The sequence below is a fragment of the Haemaphysalis longicornis genome, unplaced genomic scaffold (genome assembly GCF_048455015.1).
Source record: "Haemaphysalis longicornis isolate Haplotype H1 unplaced genomic scaffold, Haemaphysalis longicornis Haplotype H1 scaffold_1, whole genome shotgun sequence".
NCBI classification, from domain to species: Eukaryota; Metazoa; Arthropoda; class Arachnida; order Ixodida; family Ixodidae; genus Haemaphysalis; species Haemaphysalis longicornis.
The window spans coordinates 354,691,621-354,710,449 of record NW_027526203.1 but is presented as its reverse complement, the minus strand read 5'-3'; the positions used below and the strand labels follow the sequence as shown (position 1 = coordinate 354,710,449).

The 18,829-nt window shown below is 49.2% G+C and overlaps 1 protein-coding gene across 2 annotated transcripts in view; it reads left to right on the top strand.

Moving 5' to 3' along the window:
* Window positions 1-18,829, top strand: part of LOC144154922 (uncharacterized) — a 53,974-nt gene that overhangs the window by 4,644 nt on the left and 30,501 nt on the right. For both annotated transcript variants that reach the window (XM_077686038.1, XM_077686039.1), the window contains exons 4-5: window positions 2,426-2,563; window positions 2,789-2,922. In XM_077686038.1, the coding sequence (XP_077542164.1) occupies window positions 2,426-2,563; window positions 2,789-2,922 (272 nt within the window). The remainder of the gene's footprint in view (window positions 1-2,425; window positions 2,564-2,788; window positions 2,923-18,829) is intronic.

Here is an 18,829-nt window from a genome sequence, read left to right as displayed (position 1 = left end):
ATCAATTCGCCTTTTTCTGCGACCTCAGTGGTCATCTTCTTGGAGGTTTAAATTCAAAAATTAAGGGAGGGGTCAGGACATCCGGACCCCCCCTCTGGATCCGCCAATGGCTGAAATACACGCGTGGACGTCACAAGCGGTTAGCAAAAATCGGTGATTTTGAAACCGAAACCGAGGAGAGCGTGGCCATGGCAGTGACGTTGCAGCCGTCCAGTGAGTGGCCGGACGGTCACCAGCTTGGGAGGAAGTCTGCGCAGTCTCTACGCGCGCACAGGGCAGCAAATGGGTGAAGCGTGCGCAGCAGAGGTCGACCGGTTCTCCAGCTGCATGGTTGACCAGAGGAAGAAGCCCCCGTCGGCTGGAATGTCACAGGCGCGTCATGGCTGTTTTTGCGATCCACCGGCTGGTGCAGCGTAGTCTGTGGCGGAGCTTTTTTAGATGCGTCTGACGGATTGACGAGGCATTTCACGAGGCTACCACTCATGTCCCAGCTGATTTGGGGGTACTTGCTATGCATTAAAAATACATTTGCTCGAGGTGAAATTTGAGTGCAGTTGGCCTTTAATTAAGTTTCAAAAGGTGCCTTGTGCCCAGCTCAACATGCCCGGTATGTTTTCTTCCCTCTGTGCATGTTGATCACCACACTTCGTAACTTTTTTTTGTGTGTGTGTGTGCGCACACGCGCGTGTGCATTTCATCTTAGTGATGTTTTTGTTGTGTGCCTTAACTTTCTTTTTCTGTGCTGAGATTTGTATAGATCATCTAATACAATCCCAGAAAGCACACTTTTTTCAGATTTTATAAGACCGGAGATGGGGATGCAACTTTTAAGCCCTTTGTTTTCAACATAGTCAAAAGTTAACAGGTTTGGAAGAGCCACGTAGAAGTACAGTTCAATGAGGATTTACTAGGGTTATTCTACTGAAATTGCTGTGCTATTTTTTTTAACTCTCATCAGTTTAGTTCATAAGCCTTAATAAATGAAAGGTCAAGAAAGTAGGGCAAGGCATGCCACTTTAGTTTTCAGTTTGCTTGCTATACATGCAGTCCAATTACTAGCAATATTGCATTTCTTGCCGATCCTAACGAGGTTTTTATGATCTGAAGCAAGTGCTGTTCTTTTTGTTCTTGTTAGACTCAAAGAGGTCGTGAATGCTTTAAAAAAAAGTTTGGTTCCCAGCTGCTCGGAACTTTATTCTGGTTTGTCGGTTAGCTAGATCTTTCCAGGCCAGTTTTGTCTGCATCATGCCAATTCAGCTTCCATATTGGCATGCAAGTGCCAACATTTCAGTAATTTCAAAAACCAAATGTTACCAAACCTTAACAGCATGAAATACGTTTCACGAGTCTTTTCGTCATTTGTAGTTTTCGTCGTGCTTCTTGAACATTTGTCTCGCATGGCTTTGATTTGCAGTATTTTCATGCAGTGTGCACTACTTGTGTGACGTAGCTTACATTGCTTCGCTTGCCACTTTTTTCACCTCCTTTGTAATCCCGTGATCCTCTTTTCTAGCATTCCGCTTTTTGTGCTTTCTTCTAACTTTGCATTTTGTTCGTCAGGCTTGGAATGACTGCTCCCTTTTGTAAAGTCCCGTTTCCACTTGAGCGTTGCACTTTGTCTTGTTGCTTTGACATCATTATCATACCGAAGTTTGAAATTTTTGAGTAGAACTTGGTCATGGGGAGATTGGTCGAGAAATAGCTCGAACTAAGGGAAGGAAGTGCGCTTGAGCTGAGCTTGTAAGGTATGAAAAGGCAAACCAGTGGGCTGCCGGGCTTGGCTACTGAGAGGCGGGACAAAAAGTAGCGGAAGGCTTCGTTCGGTGGAGGGACGAAATGAGTGGACCTGGGCCACGTTGGAGGTCAATGGAAGGGGCCTTTGTCATGCACTGGACATTGGTAGACTGATGGCGATGGTTATAGCTGAAAATAATTAACACTGCTCTCCAATTGTATGTTCAATCAATGGCCCGTTCCGTCGTGAGGCTTCGTTCAGCCTCTTGTCTTTTTCCTCTTCCCCACTTGTGTCTTTGTCGGGTTCCGATAGGACTGTTGTCCATCCCCATAATGCAGCTGAATCCTGTTAGCCTTCCTTCGTGTATTCACAGTGTTATTTTATGTCCAAAATATTAGCCTTGATTTGTGGCAAATAAGTGAATGTGAGAGTGCTTTGTGTGTGTGGCTTGGGTTCCAAACGCCCTCCCCTACCTGCACTGCTGGTTTTCCCTCTGCAGTTTGCCCTGCCTTCATACTGGTCCCTGCAAAACTAGGCTATTCTGACTTTTTCTTTTCCCCTTTGCGGCCGTTTCTTGTTGTGTTCTGGGAATGTCTCCGTTGTAAGTTTGCTTCTGTGGGGTGCGATTGACTTCCACTCTTTTCTACCAAGACCAAGTTCCCACACATTGTCTTGTTCCTTCCGCTTCAGGTGGAGCAGGCTGAGGGCAATGAAGGTGATGAATCGGGTGCAGCTATGCAGGAGGAAACCACCGAGGGTGGCGAAGGAGAGGCCAAAGGCGATGCTGAAAATGGTGAATCAGCTCCCCAGGATGAGAACGGAGACACGGTAAGAGGCTGGTACTTCATGCCTGGCGACTGGCTGTTGCGCTGCATGAAATGCAGGGTTGCTGTACCCTTTTGCTACTGTCTGCGGTGCAGTCTATGTTGAAAACAGGTTTTGGGAGAGCATCTGTTTTGATATTTAGGCAGTGTGTAGGGAGGCTGTAAAGTAAATGGCTACTGTGCACATATCGGCAGGCAAGGTGAAACATTGTTGGCTTGTGTCCTTCAGGCTGAAGGAAAATCCAGCCCATCAAAGCCTGGGGGGAAGCCTGGGGCCAAGCCTGGAGGAGGGGCTGCTAAGCAGGGAGGCCGGCCTACTGACAAGAAGGCCGATGGCGCTGCGCGCTCGGACAAGGAGCAGGGGTGAGGAGGCATGTCCTGACAAGGGCACCCATACGGATGTGCATCTGCAATTGCATGTGTTCCCCCCTCCCCCCTTCAGGACAGTTACGATAGGCACGTGTTGGTGGAATTTTGCTGCTAAGGCTTGAAGTGTGTCATGTGAATGTCTCAGCTTGGCTTGGCTGCAGTGATTGCTTGGGTTGCGTTCCCTTATTGGGGGACACCCCTCTTAAATTTTTGTTTATTTATGGACTGATTTGTATATAAATTGGTTTATGTATTTCAACATGCTGATTCTAAATGTGTGTTCCATGAAGTCGTACTTGGGGACGCAAATTTCGTTAAATCGAGAATTTCGTAATATCGAGGTTTCGATTTTACAGTTCATTTAACCAGTTATTGAGGTTTCGAAACTTTGCCCATCGCCAGGAAACAACTGCTATGTAGTTACCTCTCCACTTAAAGGAGCCATGAAGAGAAAACACAAGTTTGGTTCATTCAAAAGATTGTCTCGTTAGAATCATACTGACACCACTTTTAACGTAAACTTCGCTCAAATAAGCTACATAATTAGGAAAAACGGGAATGGTCATGCGACCCACCAGCTCATTTCCCGCAACAGAACCTGTGATGTCACATGGGCTAAGCTCTGCGATTGGCGGAGGCTGGCAGAAGCAGACGCAAATTAGGTAGAGCTTACAAACTAGACGAACAAGCGATTTGCACTTAAATTTAGGGCACATTCTTTACAAAGCAATAGGAATGATGGGACAAACAGTGGAAGTTACGAAAGCACATGTAAACATAGAAGTACTGATGCGTTCTGCTGTTCGTACTGCGCACAGCATGCTTTGGTTTAGCTGCACAGCACTATGGGGCTTGGGGTTGTCTCAGACGACACTGGCCGATTGACGCAAGAAACGGTGTCTTAGGTGACCCCATTTGTCGAGCGAGCACTGTTTCAGGGAACGAATATTTTCTCCCAGAACAAAAACAAGCCAGGTTTAAATGCGGGCAAAAACAAACCAAACGCTTGCCACGGTATGGTGGCGCCATCTAGGTTACGGAACGTAAAGAAACGCGGGAACAAACCAACACCGCTACAGGGTGGAGACAACCTTTGAACGGTCCCGTGCCGCCGCAATTGGGCCAACGGGCTCAACGCGTTATTCTTTTCGTTTCCCACGAGACCTAGCAACGCGAAACAGACAATATGATTCAAACTTCTTCAGTAAACCGCGTTTCGGCGATAATTTTAGCGCGGTTTTGACACAATGACTTGCTTCGGCGGCGAGCGAGCAACCGAACATGGCGGCGCCAGCGTTACGTGTCTCTACCCTGTACGGCGGATGCGTGAATGAAGGTACTCTAGGCTGCAGAGCAGTCGGTTCCCGTGATGTCACTTGGGACCACAAAAACGCACGATTGAGCGGGAAAATCAAAATTTTAACCTAAATTGTTTAATTTCTCGGTGAATAAAGCACCGTTTGTATCCGGAGAAGCGCTGGGGGCACTATAAAACACGAAATCTTTCGAATAAAACCAACTTGCATTTTCTCTTCATGGCTCCTTTAAAGGGACCCTGCAACACTTGCCATCGACTACTAGTAATGTATTTTGGGATAAAGTCTATTGTCCCAGAAATCTCCTCCCGCAAGAATTATGAAAATCCGTTCACAATTAACGAAACTACGCGCGATGAGAAATCGCGCATAATCGTTCCCTCTCAACTCGACCGCGGGCAACGCGACGAAAGCTGCGCGCTCTCTCCCGGAGAGGGGGCGGCTCGCGGCGTTCTCTTCGGCGGCCTTCGATATATCACATGCCGGGTAGTTTTCTCCTTTTCTCCGCAACGCGGAGGGGCCTATTTTCGGTCTGGTGCCACAAAAAAGCAGGCATGGGTGCCTGCTCGCAAGTGCGCGCTCGGGCTGGTAGGGCGTTTTTGAAGCAATAAATGTTTGTAGTCGAGTGGTCGCGTTGAAAGGGAAGTATTGAGCTCATCACTCAAACTCCGAGCGCACTCAAAACACAAAAGAAACGGCAAAACTGTGCCTACAGGTTCAGGCATAGAAGAGGTTCGTACGCAGCGATGACGACGACGGAAACGGGAGAATCTAGCAGCGAAGTTGACCAGTGACAGCCGATCGGGCAGCCGTGGCCTATGTGACGTCCCTTAGGCCATGCATAATGAGGACAACTGAAGAGAGAGCGGTTGGTTTTTCCGCGTCTTTCACATCGATTTGCGCGCTCACCGCTTCACGTGCACGTGTAATATTTGGCTCAGGTATTCCCGGCAGTGTAATCTAAACGCCGCGCAGGTTTACTTGCACTGCTCAAAGAGTGTTGCAGGGTCCCTTTAAAGCAAAATTTGTACTAAAACTGGCCGCGAAAATTGTGTGAATTAAGAGTTTCAACACTTAGGTAATGGAATTCGGATAGCCGACGGTAGTTCATGTGTCGTCGTAAAACTGGTGCTTTTTCCTCAACGCCTCATTAAATATGATAGCAGACTAGATTTCCACTTTTTCTTTTTTTCATTTCGGTCTTTACTAAACGCCGCTGTTAGTCAATTGAACCCGCGTCCATGCCCCGTGAACTTCACCCCGGCGAGGTGCTCGTTCGAAGTTATGCCTCTTTTCGTCCGTTCAATTTAGGCGCGGTGTTGAGGGGTGCAGCGGGCCAACAGTGGAGGGCTGCTATGAAACTTTTGAAAGACTTTTTTCATGTACAAAGGCTCTGCAGTATGGGCGCATGATGCAACCATGACACTGATTGTGAGTTGAGCGGAGTACACGCGGACTGCTTCACTGTGTGGAGCAGTGCTTACATGCTCCCGCTAAAGCGCAAAGCTTACATTAAATTTCTTCCGGCCAAATTCGATTAAGCAATTACTTTTATGCCCACTGAGCCTTAACGAAACCGATTTCTGCACCGCAGCTGTCTAATGAATGCTGGTGAAACGAAGATGACCACGTTCAAAGAGAGCAATTTATTGCCACCAGCACTCGACGTTTAAGCCGTAGTGAAGAAGTCCGTAAGCAGTGCTTGGCGTTTCTTGACCAGGGTGGGCTCGCTCATATGCTGACAGCGCTAACAAGGCTTGCTCTTAAACATTCGCGTGCGCCTGCGTGCCTCCGCAGAACGTCGATGGCATCCATCACTTCAGTGGCCGTCAGTTTCACCGACATTTCCTCAGGCTCTTGTTCGGAACACTTTTCTTTCCCTTGGAGTGCTTGCTCATGCTGCTTACAAGACTCACCTAATGATGCACGAACAAAATATTAATGTGGTTATCAGCGGGCACTGTGAGGGGCGACGCGGGCCAGCGAGGGCCCGAGACGCGGCCAAGGCACTCGAAGGCAGAAAACTAACTTTATTAGCGAGGCAAGACGCCTCGAGGAGCCTCTCAAGCTACTACCGCCGGCCGCGCGCCGCACACTCGCTCTGCTCGGCTTCGTGCTCGCTTTCGAAGTGTCAGGCAGGTGTCGCCGTAGTCTGTGCGCTTGCGGCGCTGGCTTCTGATGTGTCGGGCAGGTGTCGCTAGTAGCCGGTGCGCTGGCTCACATCCGGCTCCTCTCTGTTGGACCAAGTCCCCTTGGTCACGGAAGTGGCACTGCTTGCTGCCTTCATTGCGAGAGGGAATAGTCCTTGAAGCGCTTAGGGGTTCGGGCGGCTTCCGCTCCAGGGGCTCCGCTGGCAGCTTCCACTCCAGAGGCTCTGGCCGTAACTTCCGTTCCGAGGGTTCTGGTGGTGGCTTCTGCTTTGCCGACACTGGGGCTTTTTGGCCGAATGTTTGGGCTGATGCAATTTGGAAGACTCCTTTTTCTTCCGTTCTAACTTCTGCTTTCGCGGTTTGTTGGAAGGGGGAGGCGGCGACGATGGTGGACGACGTAGCACGGAGCTGCTCCTTGAAGGCTTTGCGGAGGCGGGTTCTGCGTGTGCTGGCGGTGGAAGCGAAGAGACTTTCAATGCTGCTTCTTTTTGAGAACTGTGCCCCTTGGAGGAACGCTTTTTGTAGCTTTTGTCCTTCGACTTGTCTCGGTGCTTCTGCGATGACTTGTCTGCTCGCCTTGAATCAGTTTCTGACGATGAACTTTTGGCCTCAGACAATTTTGGCTCTGTAATTTTGGCTTCCAACTGCTTTAGTTCGGGTGGCTTGTGCTCTGCCTTGTCCTCAACATCTCCTGCAGATGAAGGTTTGGCGTCACATGACTTGTTTTTCTCCTGGGGTGGATCTTTGTGCCGCTCCTTGTTTCTTGAACTGCTCTTGTGCGCTTTACTGCTCGATGAGGACGAGGGCTTGCGGGAACTGCCACTTGTGCTGTTGGTGCTGCGACTTTTGCTCAACTTGCTTTTGGACTGGCTGCGTTTCTGCTCAACTATTGGAGAAGCAGCTTGCTTGCATTCCGGAGAGGGGCTGTAGTTGTTGGGAACATCCTCTTGGCAAGATAGTGCTAACCACGGCGGCTCATCTGGTCCTGGGAGTGGCAAACACTGGAGTCCTGCTGAGCTGTGGTGTCCAGGCATATGGTGATTGAACAAGGACCCCTGGATCATAACAGCGTTCGACATCCTGGGCAACAGTCGTTCATGGCACCGAACAATCGTTCCTGTGGGTGCGTGGCGAATTTCAGTTGGCATGGGTGGCTGAAACACCAATTGTGCATGGCTTGCAGAAAACCAGTCTTCACCTAATATAAGTGGCACAGCATTATTATGGAGGGCGGCTGCTTCAACCAAGGCGGTGATAGGTCCGACAGAAACCTTCAAACATACGGCACCAGCTGGAGCTACTGTTTTTCCACCGACGACAACTAGAGGGGGTCTAGTCCAGGGCAAGAGGGGCAAAGAGCTGACCAGGCAGCGGGAAACAAGCGTCACTTTCGATCCACTGTCGGGAAATGCATCCACTTGACCAATCCCAGCAATTGTGGTGGTAACAAGGGCACACTGGACCAGTGATCCATCGAGGGTTTCCGAAGGGGTACTGTGGAGAGCTGGGGAAGAATGTGTACTAGACGTTGGAGCGGTAGCTCTAGATGGACACTTGGATGCGAGATGTCCTTTTTGGCGGCATTGGAAGCACACAGCTTCGGCCAAGTTCTGTCCAGGACGGTAGGCAGGAGCACCATGTTTAGCGGAGATGGTGTGGTATCGGAACTCTTGTTGGTCTGGTGGCAGGGCTGAAATTCGCTGTGGCCGGCTCGTTCTGTCTGACACAGCCTGAGGATTCATGTACGCTGAGTTGCGGGAAGGCGACTGTAGGCTTGGAGTGGGTGGTGTGGCGTTTAGATACCCTGGGCGTGAAAATGGAATGGCCGAATGGCTCAGTGTTTGATCAAGCTGAGTGACAATGTCCATATATGCTGCGACGGTCGCTGGGCGTTGTGCTGCTATAGTAGTGGCCAGGTTCGAGTCGGCAATGCCTTGAAGGGCGTACTCTATGCGCTGAGTGTCCGAGAGAGTGACTGGGCATCCAGAGATGAGCTTCAGCTTTGCCAGAGAGTAGTTGACAAGATTCTCTTCGTGTGCTTGCACGCGACAAGTAACTGCTTGTTGCCACTGCAGCAAGGTCTTCTTGGCGCTGAATTGATCTAGGAACGCTTGCCTGAACGTTTCCCACGTCGGGCATTGACGGCCAATGACGGCTTTCCAATCAGCGGCCGCTCCACGAAGTTTGCCCATGGCGACGGCGAGTAGTGCTGAAGGCTGCCACGAAGCAAGGTTTTGAGTTCGCTCCAACTCTTCAATCCAGTGGGACGCTGAAATGCTGTCGTCCCCACTGTAAGTAGGAAGCGATGCGGACAGGTCTGGAAGAGTTGTGACTTGAACAGGGACTGCAGCGCGTTGCGACACACGAAGGAGCTGCTGAAGTAAACCTGTCAGCAACTCGGTAGTTTGTGCTGCATCGGAGCTCGGCGGAGGCGGTGCTGTGTCAGGGCGCTGGATGGACGCCGCGGAGTCTGGGGAGGTGGGCGTGGCTGAGCGGTTTTGAGCGATGTCGGCGATAAGGCGGTTTATTACTTCTTCCTTCGGCCCGGTAGTGTCCAGATTTCGGCGAGCCAACTCTTCACGGAGATAATCTGCTGTAAAGCCTGCGAGGTCCTCTGGTGTAGCCTCGTTCCAATTCACGAGCGGCATGGCGGTACAAGGCAGCAAACTGGTTACGAGACGAGAGGGCGAGTAGGGCGAACGGTTTGGGCACTGAAGGCAGGTTACTTCATCGGGCGGGCAGGCGCCAACACGACAGTCGGCGAAACACAGGGCGAAGCGCGAAATGGCTCCGGCGAAGTGGGCGGTAGCACCTGCACACGGAGGGAGCGCTGGGCGACGAAACTTCACGGGGCGCTGCTCCAGGCACGGTTCGGGGTCGACTGCGCCAGTTGTGAGGGGCGACGCGGGCCAGCGAGGGCCCGAGACGCGGCCAAGGCACTCGAAGGCAGAAAACTAACTTTATTAGCGAGGCAAGACGCCTCGAGGAGCCTCTCAAGCTACTACCGCCGGCCGCGCGCCGCACACTCGCTCTGCTCGGCTTCGTGCTCGCTTTCGAAGTGTCAGGCAGGTGTCGCCGTAGTCTGTGCGCTTGCGGCGCTGGCTTCTGATGTGTCGGGCAGGTGTCGCTAGTAGCCGGTGTGCTGGCTCACAGCACAACCTAGACCACCAACAGCGTGAGCAAGGACGCGTAGAAAAAAAGCTTGAAGTAGGCTTTGGCAGCCTAAGCATAGAGTGCGCTGGCGTAGGCAACGATGGAGACGTCGAAATGGTGGCTGCACTACTAAACCGTCCATGACCACTAGCGTTGTAAACCGCAGATTTCACCGCTTTTCTTTCATTTTAGCCTTTTAAGAGTCAATGCGAGTACTGAATGTTTTCAATGTAGGCTCTGAGAGGCAAAATAAAACGTGCCTCTACCGGAATTTTGTTCTTCCTTTCTTGCCGTGACTTCGTTAAATCGGAAACGCCGCATGAAATTACTTCGTAAAATCAAGATAAAAATACATGCATTTAGCAAAATTTTAGTAGAAAACTTGAAAAAATTCGTTATATCACGAATTTCGTTAAATTGAGGTTCGTTATATCGAGGTTCAACTGTATTAGCAAATTTGTTCTTTGTTTGGAGGAGAGTTATTTCCTTAACAGTGTAGAGCATAAAGAAAATTGACATATAGATAATCTAGAGTGATCAGAGAGTGCAAAAATGAAGAATGAGTGTTTTAGGCCAATTTGAACCAGACTTACAGCAAGTCAAACTTTTGCGTGTGAAAACGCTTGTTTGGATCAAAAATAAATCACTTTTCTAATTTTTTATAAGTAATAATTATGCATACTTTAGCCTTATTGCATTCTCCAAATGGGCATCTTTCTAATAAAAAATAATTATAGCAATAGCACCAGTAGTACCAAAGATATCGACCCTCCAAAAATGCACTACCATGAAAATTGCAGTTTTGAGGAAACGAGTAAAAACGTGTCAGAAGTTTTTCAGGGAGTTCACACACACATCTGGCATATCAAAATGACCATTTGTGATCACGGACTGCAATAAAACAAGAATAAATGTTCTCCACCAACCTGAACAAAAGTTATTGCATGTTACATTTGAAATGTAAAGCACGATTTGGTATTTCAGGCAATTTTTTTTGTGAGCTTTATTGTAAAGCTAACCACTTTATTTTGGTCCTGTTGCGCTTGTAGTTACTTGAAATCCTTCACGAAAAAGAATTATAATAATTGCTACCTTGTAGGGCAAGAGATTTTGAACTTCTGGAACTGCTACAACATGAAAATATGGGGCTGTGAGAAACACAGTATCACAGTATATTTTACCAAAGAAAACAAACATGAAGCTTTGGAAGTGTGACTAAAAAAAAAAAAAAAAAAACCCAAGAGCACAGGCAGTGTGCATCCTGTCATGGGGCGGTGAGGGTCACGGTCTCAAGAAGACGTACGAAAAGTTCAACTGCGACTAAAATGCCCCAGGAACGTAGTCTGTGCATCGTGTCGTGGTGCCTACTCCTCACGACGGTGGCAAGCCCAAGGGAAGCTTTCCCCGCTTCTTGGCAGGACCCGTGCTGTGATGCAAGTCTTTTTCTTGTGCTCTCTTGGAACCAGTGACCGTAGCGTTCACGTTCATCTCTCCGAAGATTGCTGTTGAAGCGCAGCACAGCTTCTGCAACAGCGGCTTGGATAGCAACCACGACGAGTGCTGGTCCTTGCTGATCAGACTCCAGATCACAGTGTGGAAACTCTCGTTCGAGTTCTGGATCTTCCCCCGCACACACCTCTGCAGCAGGCTCTTCTCTGACAGGCACTTGTAAACAGGCAAAAGGGCTTCAGCCACATCACCTGGCAGGTTGTAATTGTGCTTAGGCTGCGGCTCTCCTTTAGCTGTTGCGGCGTTGTGACGGCACCAAGACTACTCACCTATGGGACAGAAAGTGTGATTGGGGCTGCCATCAGTGGATGTAATGTGGTAGTACGTAGCCATCACTGCCTGGTGCATGGCGTCTACGTCACCCACGCGTGACTTCAGTGCTCGACGATAGTACAGGGCGAGCTTGTCAACAAGGTCAGCTGTTAGCCTTTCCCGGCCACCAAAGCTTCGCTTGCCTGCACCTCTGTGTGTTTGCAACAAGTTGCGTGCCGCTGTCCGCCTGCTCTTCCTTCTGCACATGGTTTATGCAGTCCTCCTTCTGCACCTCGACATAGCCGTACACTTTTGCATCCCGAATGGCATTGTAGGTACAGCTGTCGCCATCACACACCACAGTGGGGTTCCACATGTTTCGCTTCTGGAGGGACCTTTCGAACAACATTTTCCCAGCCTCCACCTCCATTTGGCCTGCTTTGAAAGAGGTGTTTTTTTTGGCATTGGTGGCTGGACTTCCATTCTTCATAGTCCTAACTGCCGGGCTTGGGGCCATTTTCACAGCCCAAACTAAAGTTTGAGAGAACAGCATAGTTCAGCACACAGCCAGCGAACAGTTCCACCACAGCGCCGATACCTATGTGTGAAGAATGCCCCCGCGTCATCCACGTGCCATTGTAGCACATGGCAATGTTTCCCTTGTGTCCGAAACAAGTTGTCGTACACTGCCGCCACTTCTTGGGCGCACTGAGTCATTGCGGCCTTGGCTGCATGGGTGACAGCAGGCTGAAAAGTTATTCAGATGCCGCTGAAACGTCGTTGAGTCCCCAGCAGGACAACCCCATTGTGGCAAAGATGCCGTTCATCGCTGTTTGGCCGTTCCCAGTCGGTATTATTGCACGACCAGCTGGCAGGTTCACCTCAAAGGGGTTGGATGCCTGTCCTCTGTCAACCCTCGGTGAGCTCCACTCTGCCACGATCTCGCCGCAGTTCACACACCGCACGGACAGCTTCGTGGCAAGGCCATCATTACGCTCGCCACTCACCGATTCCACACGTCCGTTGCACGTCTTGCAACGCAAGGCGTCGAACAGTGTGTTTAGAACGGCCATGTTCACATTACGTATAAAGGCGCGTCGTCTGGCCGACGTCGCAAACGCACAGTGGGCCCTGTGAAAGGCACCGTCTTTCGCTTAGTTGCTGGCATGGACTCGAGCTTATCAAGCGTAGCTTTGTCACGCGCACTCGCTTGGGCAATGTCACTGGTCGCGAGTCCTTCTTACGCAACCGGAGTTCGTGCAAAGCGGGCCGCTGTCTTTGAGTTGAGTTGGTGGAGCTACATCGCCCGCGACACTGTCAGCATGGGCGGCTGGTTGCGGACAAGGCAAAGGAAGCGTCAAGGTCATGTCAGTATCGCGCTTCTTGGGTTTCGCTCGCTTCTTGCCGTATCGATGCAAAGAGCGGAACTTTTTAGCACCACTCGGCATGGTGACCTTGGCTTGGTTAGCGTGGTCGGCTCCCAAACAAGATGGCTACACCAGCGGTAAGTTTTTCAAAGCAAGTTCCCTGGAGCCAACCAAAAGGCGCCATTTTGGTCACGTGCACAAACTGGCCAAGAGTCGCTTGCACTCGCTCCTATTTTTGCGTTTGTTTTGTTCGCGCCGGAGACGAGTTAGGCTTGCATTTTGCACATTAAAAAAAAATTTTACAAAACGTGCTCTTTCAAACGATACCAACTAATCTGCGGTGAAACCATAGGTCAACAAAACAGAAAGAACTCACTCAAACTCAATCACAATTTTTTTAATTCATGCTGTACTCAATCAAACTCAGACTCAAAAAGTTCGTCTGTTCACAAAATCACTCGTACTCACTCATCAAATCCTCATTTGTAATCGTACTCACTTGTACTCGAACTCATTTGTCTTCACGAGTATTCGTACTCAATCTGTACTCATGAGTACTGAATCTGTACTCATGAGTACTCACTTTGTACTCATGAGTACTCAATCTGTACTCATTGAGTACTCATTTGTTCGCGCCGGAGACGAGTTAGGCTTGCATTTTGCACATTAAAAAAAAATTTTACAAAACGTGCTCTTTCAAACGATACCAACTAATCTGCGGTGAAACCATAGGTCAACAAAACAGAAAGAACTCACTCAAACTCAATCACAATTTTTTTAATTCATGCTGTACTCAATCAAACTCAGACTCAAAAAGTTCGTCTGTTCACAAAATCACTCGTACTCACTCATCAAATCCTCATTTGTAATCGTACTCACTTGTACTCGAACTCATTTGTCTTCACGAGTATTCGTACTCAATCTGTACTCATGAGTACTGAATCTGTACTCATGAGTACTCACTTTGTACTCATGAGTACTCAATCTGTACTCATGAGTACTCAATGAGTACTCAATGAGTACTACTCATGAGTACTACTCATTCTGCACTCATGTGTACTCAATTTGTATTACTCACGAATAATCAACTCATCTGCACTGTTAGCTAGGTCGTAGCTCGAATGAAAAACTAAGTAGAAAAAATAAATTGTTTAATTGATTAGAAAAACACAGGTTACATATAAATCAGGACAGAGGAAGAAAACGTCTGACGCGGTGCACTGTCGTTGGGCGACTTACTGCGCGAAGGCAAGTACAATTTGAAAGCGAAACGGAACGTAAGCACTCGCGTTGCGTCTGGCGTCTCCTCTTGTTCTCAGGCCGTGTCGGGCTCAGGGGAACTCGGGGCTTAACGGTGCAGCCGTGGCCGTAAACTGCGTTTTTCTGCGTGTCTTCGGGTGGCAGCTTTTGTCGTCCGTTTTCTTGTTTGCACTACTGTTTGCACTACTGTACTCAGGAGTGCATATACTCAAGAGTGCAAGCACTCGCAAAAACAGAATCATGAGTACAGTCAAACCTGTTTATAGCGAACTGCAATATGCACCGCGATTTGTTCGATATATCCAATAGTTCGATATAGCCGAACCCGCCTATAACGAGCTTATTGTTACGAGTTCGCATTGCGCGGTAGCCCCCCCCCCCCCTTTTCAACTCCACCATCCCCGCATGCAGAAACGAACACAGTAAAGTAGTCATTAACCGTACCCAAAATAATCCATTTATTGCAATTATAAAGCTTCTTTCCGCCTTCTGCCTACTTTGCAAAAAAAAAAGCGGTGATTTTTGTTGTCACTTTCGTTTTGGCGGCTACAACTAGCTTAGCATTTTCTACACGAAACATTGTTTGCGAGTCTGTGTTCTCCAAAATCGAAGAAGCATTGGCGGAGCGCATCGACTGCCGAAAGTGCTTCACTATAAGCATCGGACGGCTTTCACTCGCGACATCATCGGCAACGTTGGCGAGCTCTTCCCACAGTTCACCGATGCTGCTGTCTTGGTCCGGACTTGCTGACTGGGTGTGTTCCGTCCTCCGCGTCGGAAATAGTTACGGAAGGTATTGGGCGTCACGTCGCTCCGTGCGAGGCGCAATGTCCCAGTCGCGGCTCTTGCTCCGTGGTCGCGGCCAATCCACATCTCAACCGCCGCTCCGAGACCATGCATTTCGGCGGCCATTCTAGGCGCGCGGAGTTCGATATATCGGATGTGAACTTCGTTATAAGGAATATGTTTCCCATGTATTTCCGTAACTGAAATATTTTTGTTCGATATATAGCATAATTCGCTCTATCCGGGTTCGTTATAGCCGGGTTCGACTGTACTCATTCTCATGAGTACTGTACTCATGAGTACTCATACTCATGAGTAGTGTACTCATGAGTACTGTACTCACGAGTAGTGGACTTACCCCTGTACTCACTCGTCATCGTACTCACTGTTTTTTTCTGGGTGTGTGATCACTCATCATCGTACTCACTCGTGAGTTTGAGTACAAATGAGTGTACTCACGAGTGAGTACGCCGACCTATGGGTGAAACACGTAGTTTCCGAGCGCCAGGTGGCCGATGTTGGCCGCAAATTGACCTCAATTTAAAGAGCCGTGGGTGCGATATTGCATTTTTAACCCTTTGAGGGCCGAACTTTTTTGAAAAAAACTCTCTCTGATGGTGAAATTACTTTATTGCGGATTTGGAATGTACAAAATTGTAAAAAAATATCAGGAACAGTATTTTGGTGTCAGCATCACTCAGAACTGGAAAATGTTCAATAGTATTTCAGAGTGTGGTATTCCTTGAAACGCAGGTCAGTGCCTTATCGCAGTCTGCACACAAAGTGCGTATCTGTTCTCCTTTTGGAGTGACGAGTTGTGTTGGCACACACATGCCATTTTCTTTGCGTGCAGCTGCCTTGGGAAGAGGTCTGAGGCACCCTCTCTGGGAAGTGGCACGCTGTCAGTCGCAGCGGGTTGTCTGTGGTTTGTCTTACACGCCTTCGTCATTTGATCTGGGTCTTGTACTGTTCCATTAGTTGGGTCGCAACTCTTTCTAAACACAGCAAGCTACACCGTGGCGCCAGTTCTCTCGTGGTAGAGAATAAATGCGTACAGCAGTGATATGTCGAGCAGGTGAAAAAAGAACTTGTTCCACTTCAGAGTTTTCCTGATGCTTTCACTGAAGCTCAGCTGCATGTCTACTCTGTCAACAAGTTCCATTTTCTTCATGTAATCAAGTACACATGGGGGCTTTTTTTTTTTTTTTTTTTCTCTCCTGTCACTCTGTCCACTTTATCGTCTGGGGTCCATGGGTTATGTCAACATAGTGACTTCGCGCTTGTCGCACCATTTCAAGGCTAGCAGAGTTTATGTGGAAGCTTTCGGTTTCACCCTTCTTCATCTTCTTTTTGAAAGACGGCAGGCCCTTCCTGTTCATTTGCACAGTTCCGCATGCGTTTGTTCTGTTGCTCTGCAGAAATTCAAACAGCACTGGGCTTGTGTACCAATTGTCCACAAACAGGGTGTGTCCTTTTCCAAGGAAGTCTGCTAGGTCAGCAACAGCAAAGCCCGCATATCCAAGCTCCTTTCTTTTGGCCAGGCCAACTGTAGCTCCTGTATAAACTAGAAACCTCAGTACATACCCGGTTTTCACGTCACGAATCATCTTCACTCCAAACCGGTGTCTTTTGGATGGTATGTACTGCCGGAACGAAAGTCGACCTCTCCTCCAAGGCATCAGAGATTCATCAATGCATAAATCTTGGTATGGAAGGAAAAGGCTTGAAAATTTTTCCTGAATAGCCTCCATTGCAATTGGATTGCTGCGTTATCGAATTGAAGTGCAGGATGCACATCAGAAGAGGGCGTCACAGAAAAAATCTCCCGAAAAAACAGGGTCACCAGCATCGGGTTCACCAATAGTCCTGCAGGGTGTTCTTCCGCACAAGGCCCATAAGCAGCACTACTGCCAAGAAGCAGTAAAGCTCCGGCAGATTCACAGCCACCCAGGCTCTGAGCCGCGATGCGCCGGAGTGGCATGCGGCTGCTTTTTCACTCCCGTACTTGTTAGTTCCCATGACGATGAGTGACAACAGTTGGTCATCGATAAACAGTTGGAAATAAGCCAATTCGCTTGCTTCTGGTGGGAGCAGAGAGGTCGCAACCTGCCCTGATTGCGAGTCGTCAAAGGTGAAAAGAGATGGCAAAAAATCAACTGTGTCCCACTGAACGTCGTCGCGTCTTGCCTGCTTTCGGAATGTTGCGGCTGTGCTGAGGTCTGAGGTAGAACTCGTTGAATGCAGTTCGTTGTCTGAAGATGAGCTGTCTTCTTCCGAAGAAAGAAAGACTTCCGATTCGGACACGGTGAAAAAAGCTAGCTCAGAGTCGGAAGAGTCATCGCTGTCAGTGTCAAGAGAACAGGCAGTTTGTTGGGCCATTTCGCCGCTTTGCCATCCATCTGAAGAACTTGAATGGCAACTCAATAAACGAGGAGAGCGAGAATATCTCGTGCGCGTCGGTGATAAACAAGCTAACAGCAGCACCAATATAGATTGAAATCAACTTCCGCAGCCCCTGCAAGGGAATGCCAATGAAGTTTCGTGCACCTCCGTTGCGATCACGTGGCGAAACTGAAACCATGAGACGCGTTGACACAGACGCCGTAACGCGCTGAAGCACGGCTGGACTCAATTCTTTTAGTTCTGTTTATCACTAAGAAGGTAGCACAATCAAATTTCACACGCTTCTGGTAAGTTTTAGGAGGTGGCAGCACCTCTGAGGGAGCATACATCGTTATTATGGCACGAAATTTCAAACAGATGCTCGAAATCGTACCCGTACGGCAAAGACCTTGCGGGATGGAAAACCACCTCCGTACACGTGCGGCAAAAACCCTCAAAGGGTTAAATCGCTGTAACTCGACAAATATTTCACACATTCTAATGAAACTTCGCGTATAGGCGTGGAAGGGTGCTCGAAATCCGAAAATGGGGCAACTGAAAACTTGATTTTTGGGCTGATTTTCCGAGTGTAAGAGCTGTGTCCCCCCCCTAAAGCGGGATTCACACGACGGAGAAACCCTCTCACGGAGGCGGACGGATACGTGACGTCAGCAGCACGTGACCGGATTATCCGGCCAGGCGGCGCATCCACACATGCGGAGCTACGTGGAGTGACTAGCAGACGACAGTGCCGAGGAACAGGTTCCATTCCCCGCCGAGGGCCACCGCCGTCCAGCGAAAACATGCGGAGGCATTTTCTTTCGCGGAGCCACCGCGGGCTATCCCCACCGAAGGGCGGAGCCTAAAACCGGTCACGTGAGCGGGTCCCGCGGGCCAAAAAGAGAGGGTTTCTCCGTCGTGTGAATCCCGCTTAAGGGGGGGACGCGGGTCTTAAAATGGTCAGAAAGGGCCAAAATGTCGATTCTGAGAATATCCAATTTTTGGAATTATTGTACTTTCAAGCACCTGCCTTCAAAATGTTGACACTAAATTCCATCGGGAAATACTCTAAAATCATGTTTTGAAATGCCTTGGGGACCACGAAATGCCGCGAATTGAGCAAAAGTTGTTTCGAATTCCCTTGCGCGCTGCGGGCAAAGCAGCCGACCGATCGCCACCCTCTTGGCCTTGTTTTGAAGCTTGTTTCTTTGTGCGCATTTTGCGACATCTCAAAATGGCATCGCTTGAGTAGAACGACCCCCCTTGCTAATTTTCCGAAGGCGCCTTCTGGGCTGCAAATTGGCTGGAGAGCGCGCGCGCGGTTTGAGTTCGTCGTTTGATGTCTCCCCTTGGTTCGCGCGACCGCTACGTCACTTTTATGTTCGCCATCATGGCGTCTGCTATGCGCATCTGACGGAGTGTGCTTTTCTGTCGCAGCGCTCGCTTATAGCAGTTTTGCTAGACATTTTTGCTGTTTCTTCGGATTTTTTCGTCGCGCACTTTCGTGACTGATGCCAGGAGGCGTATGTTCGAAGAGGACGACCCGTCATGCGTATGGGAAGCGAAAGCGTCGTCCGCCCATGTGGTGCGACCTCGGGCCGCTCGACTCAGCCGGATGAAAATTGTTCGCCGTCTCGTATTGCGTCGCCTGCCCCATTGCCTGACCAACTACCTCTGAACTACCTTGTCCAAGCACGTCTTGTCGACTTGACACTACACGGCGGAG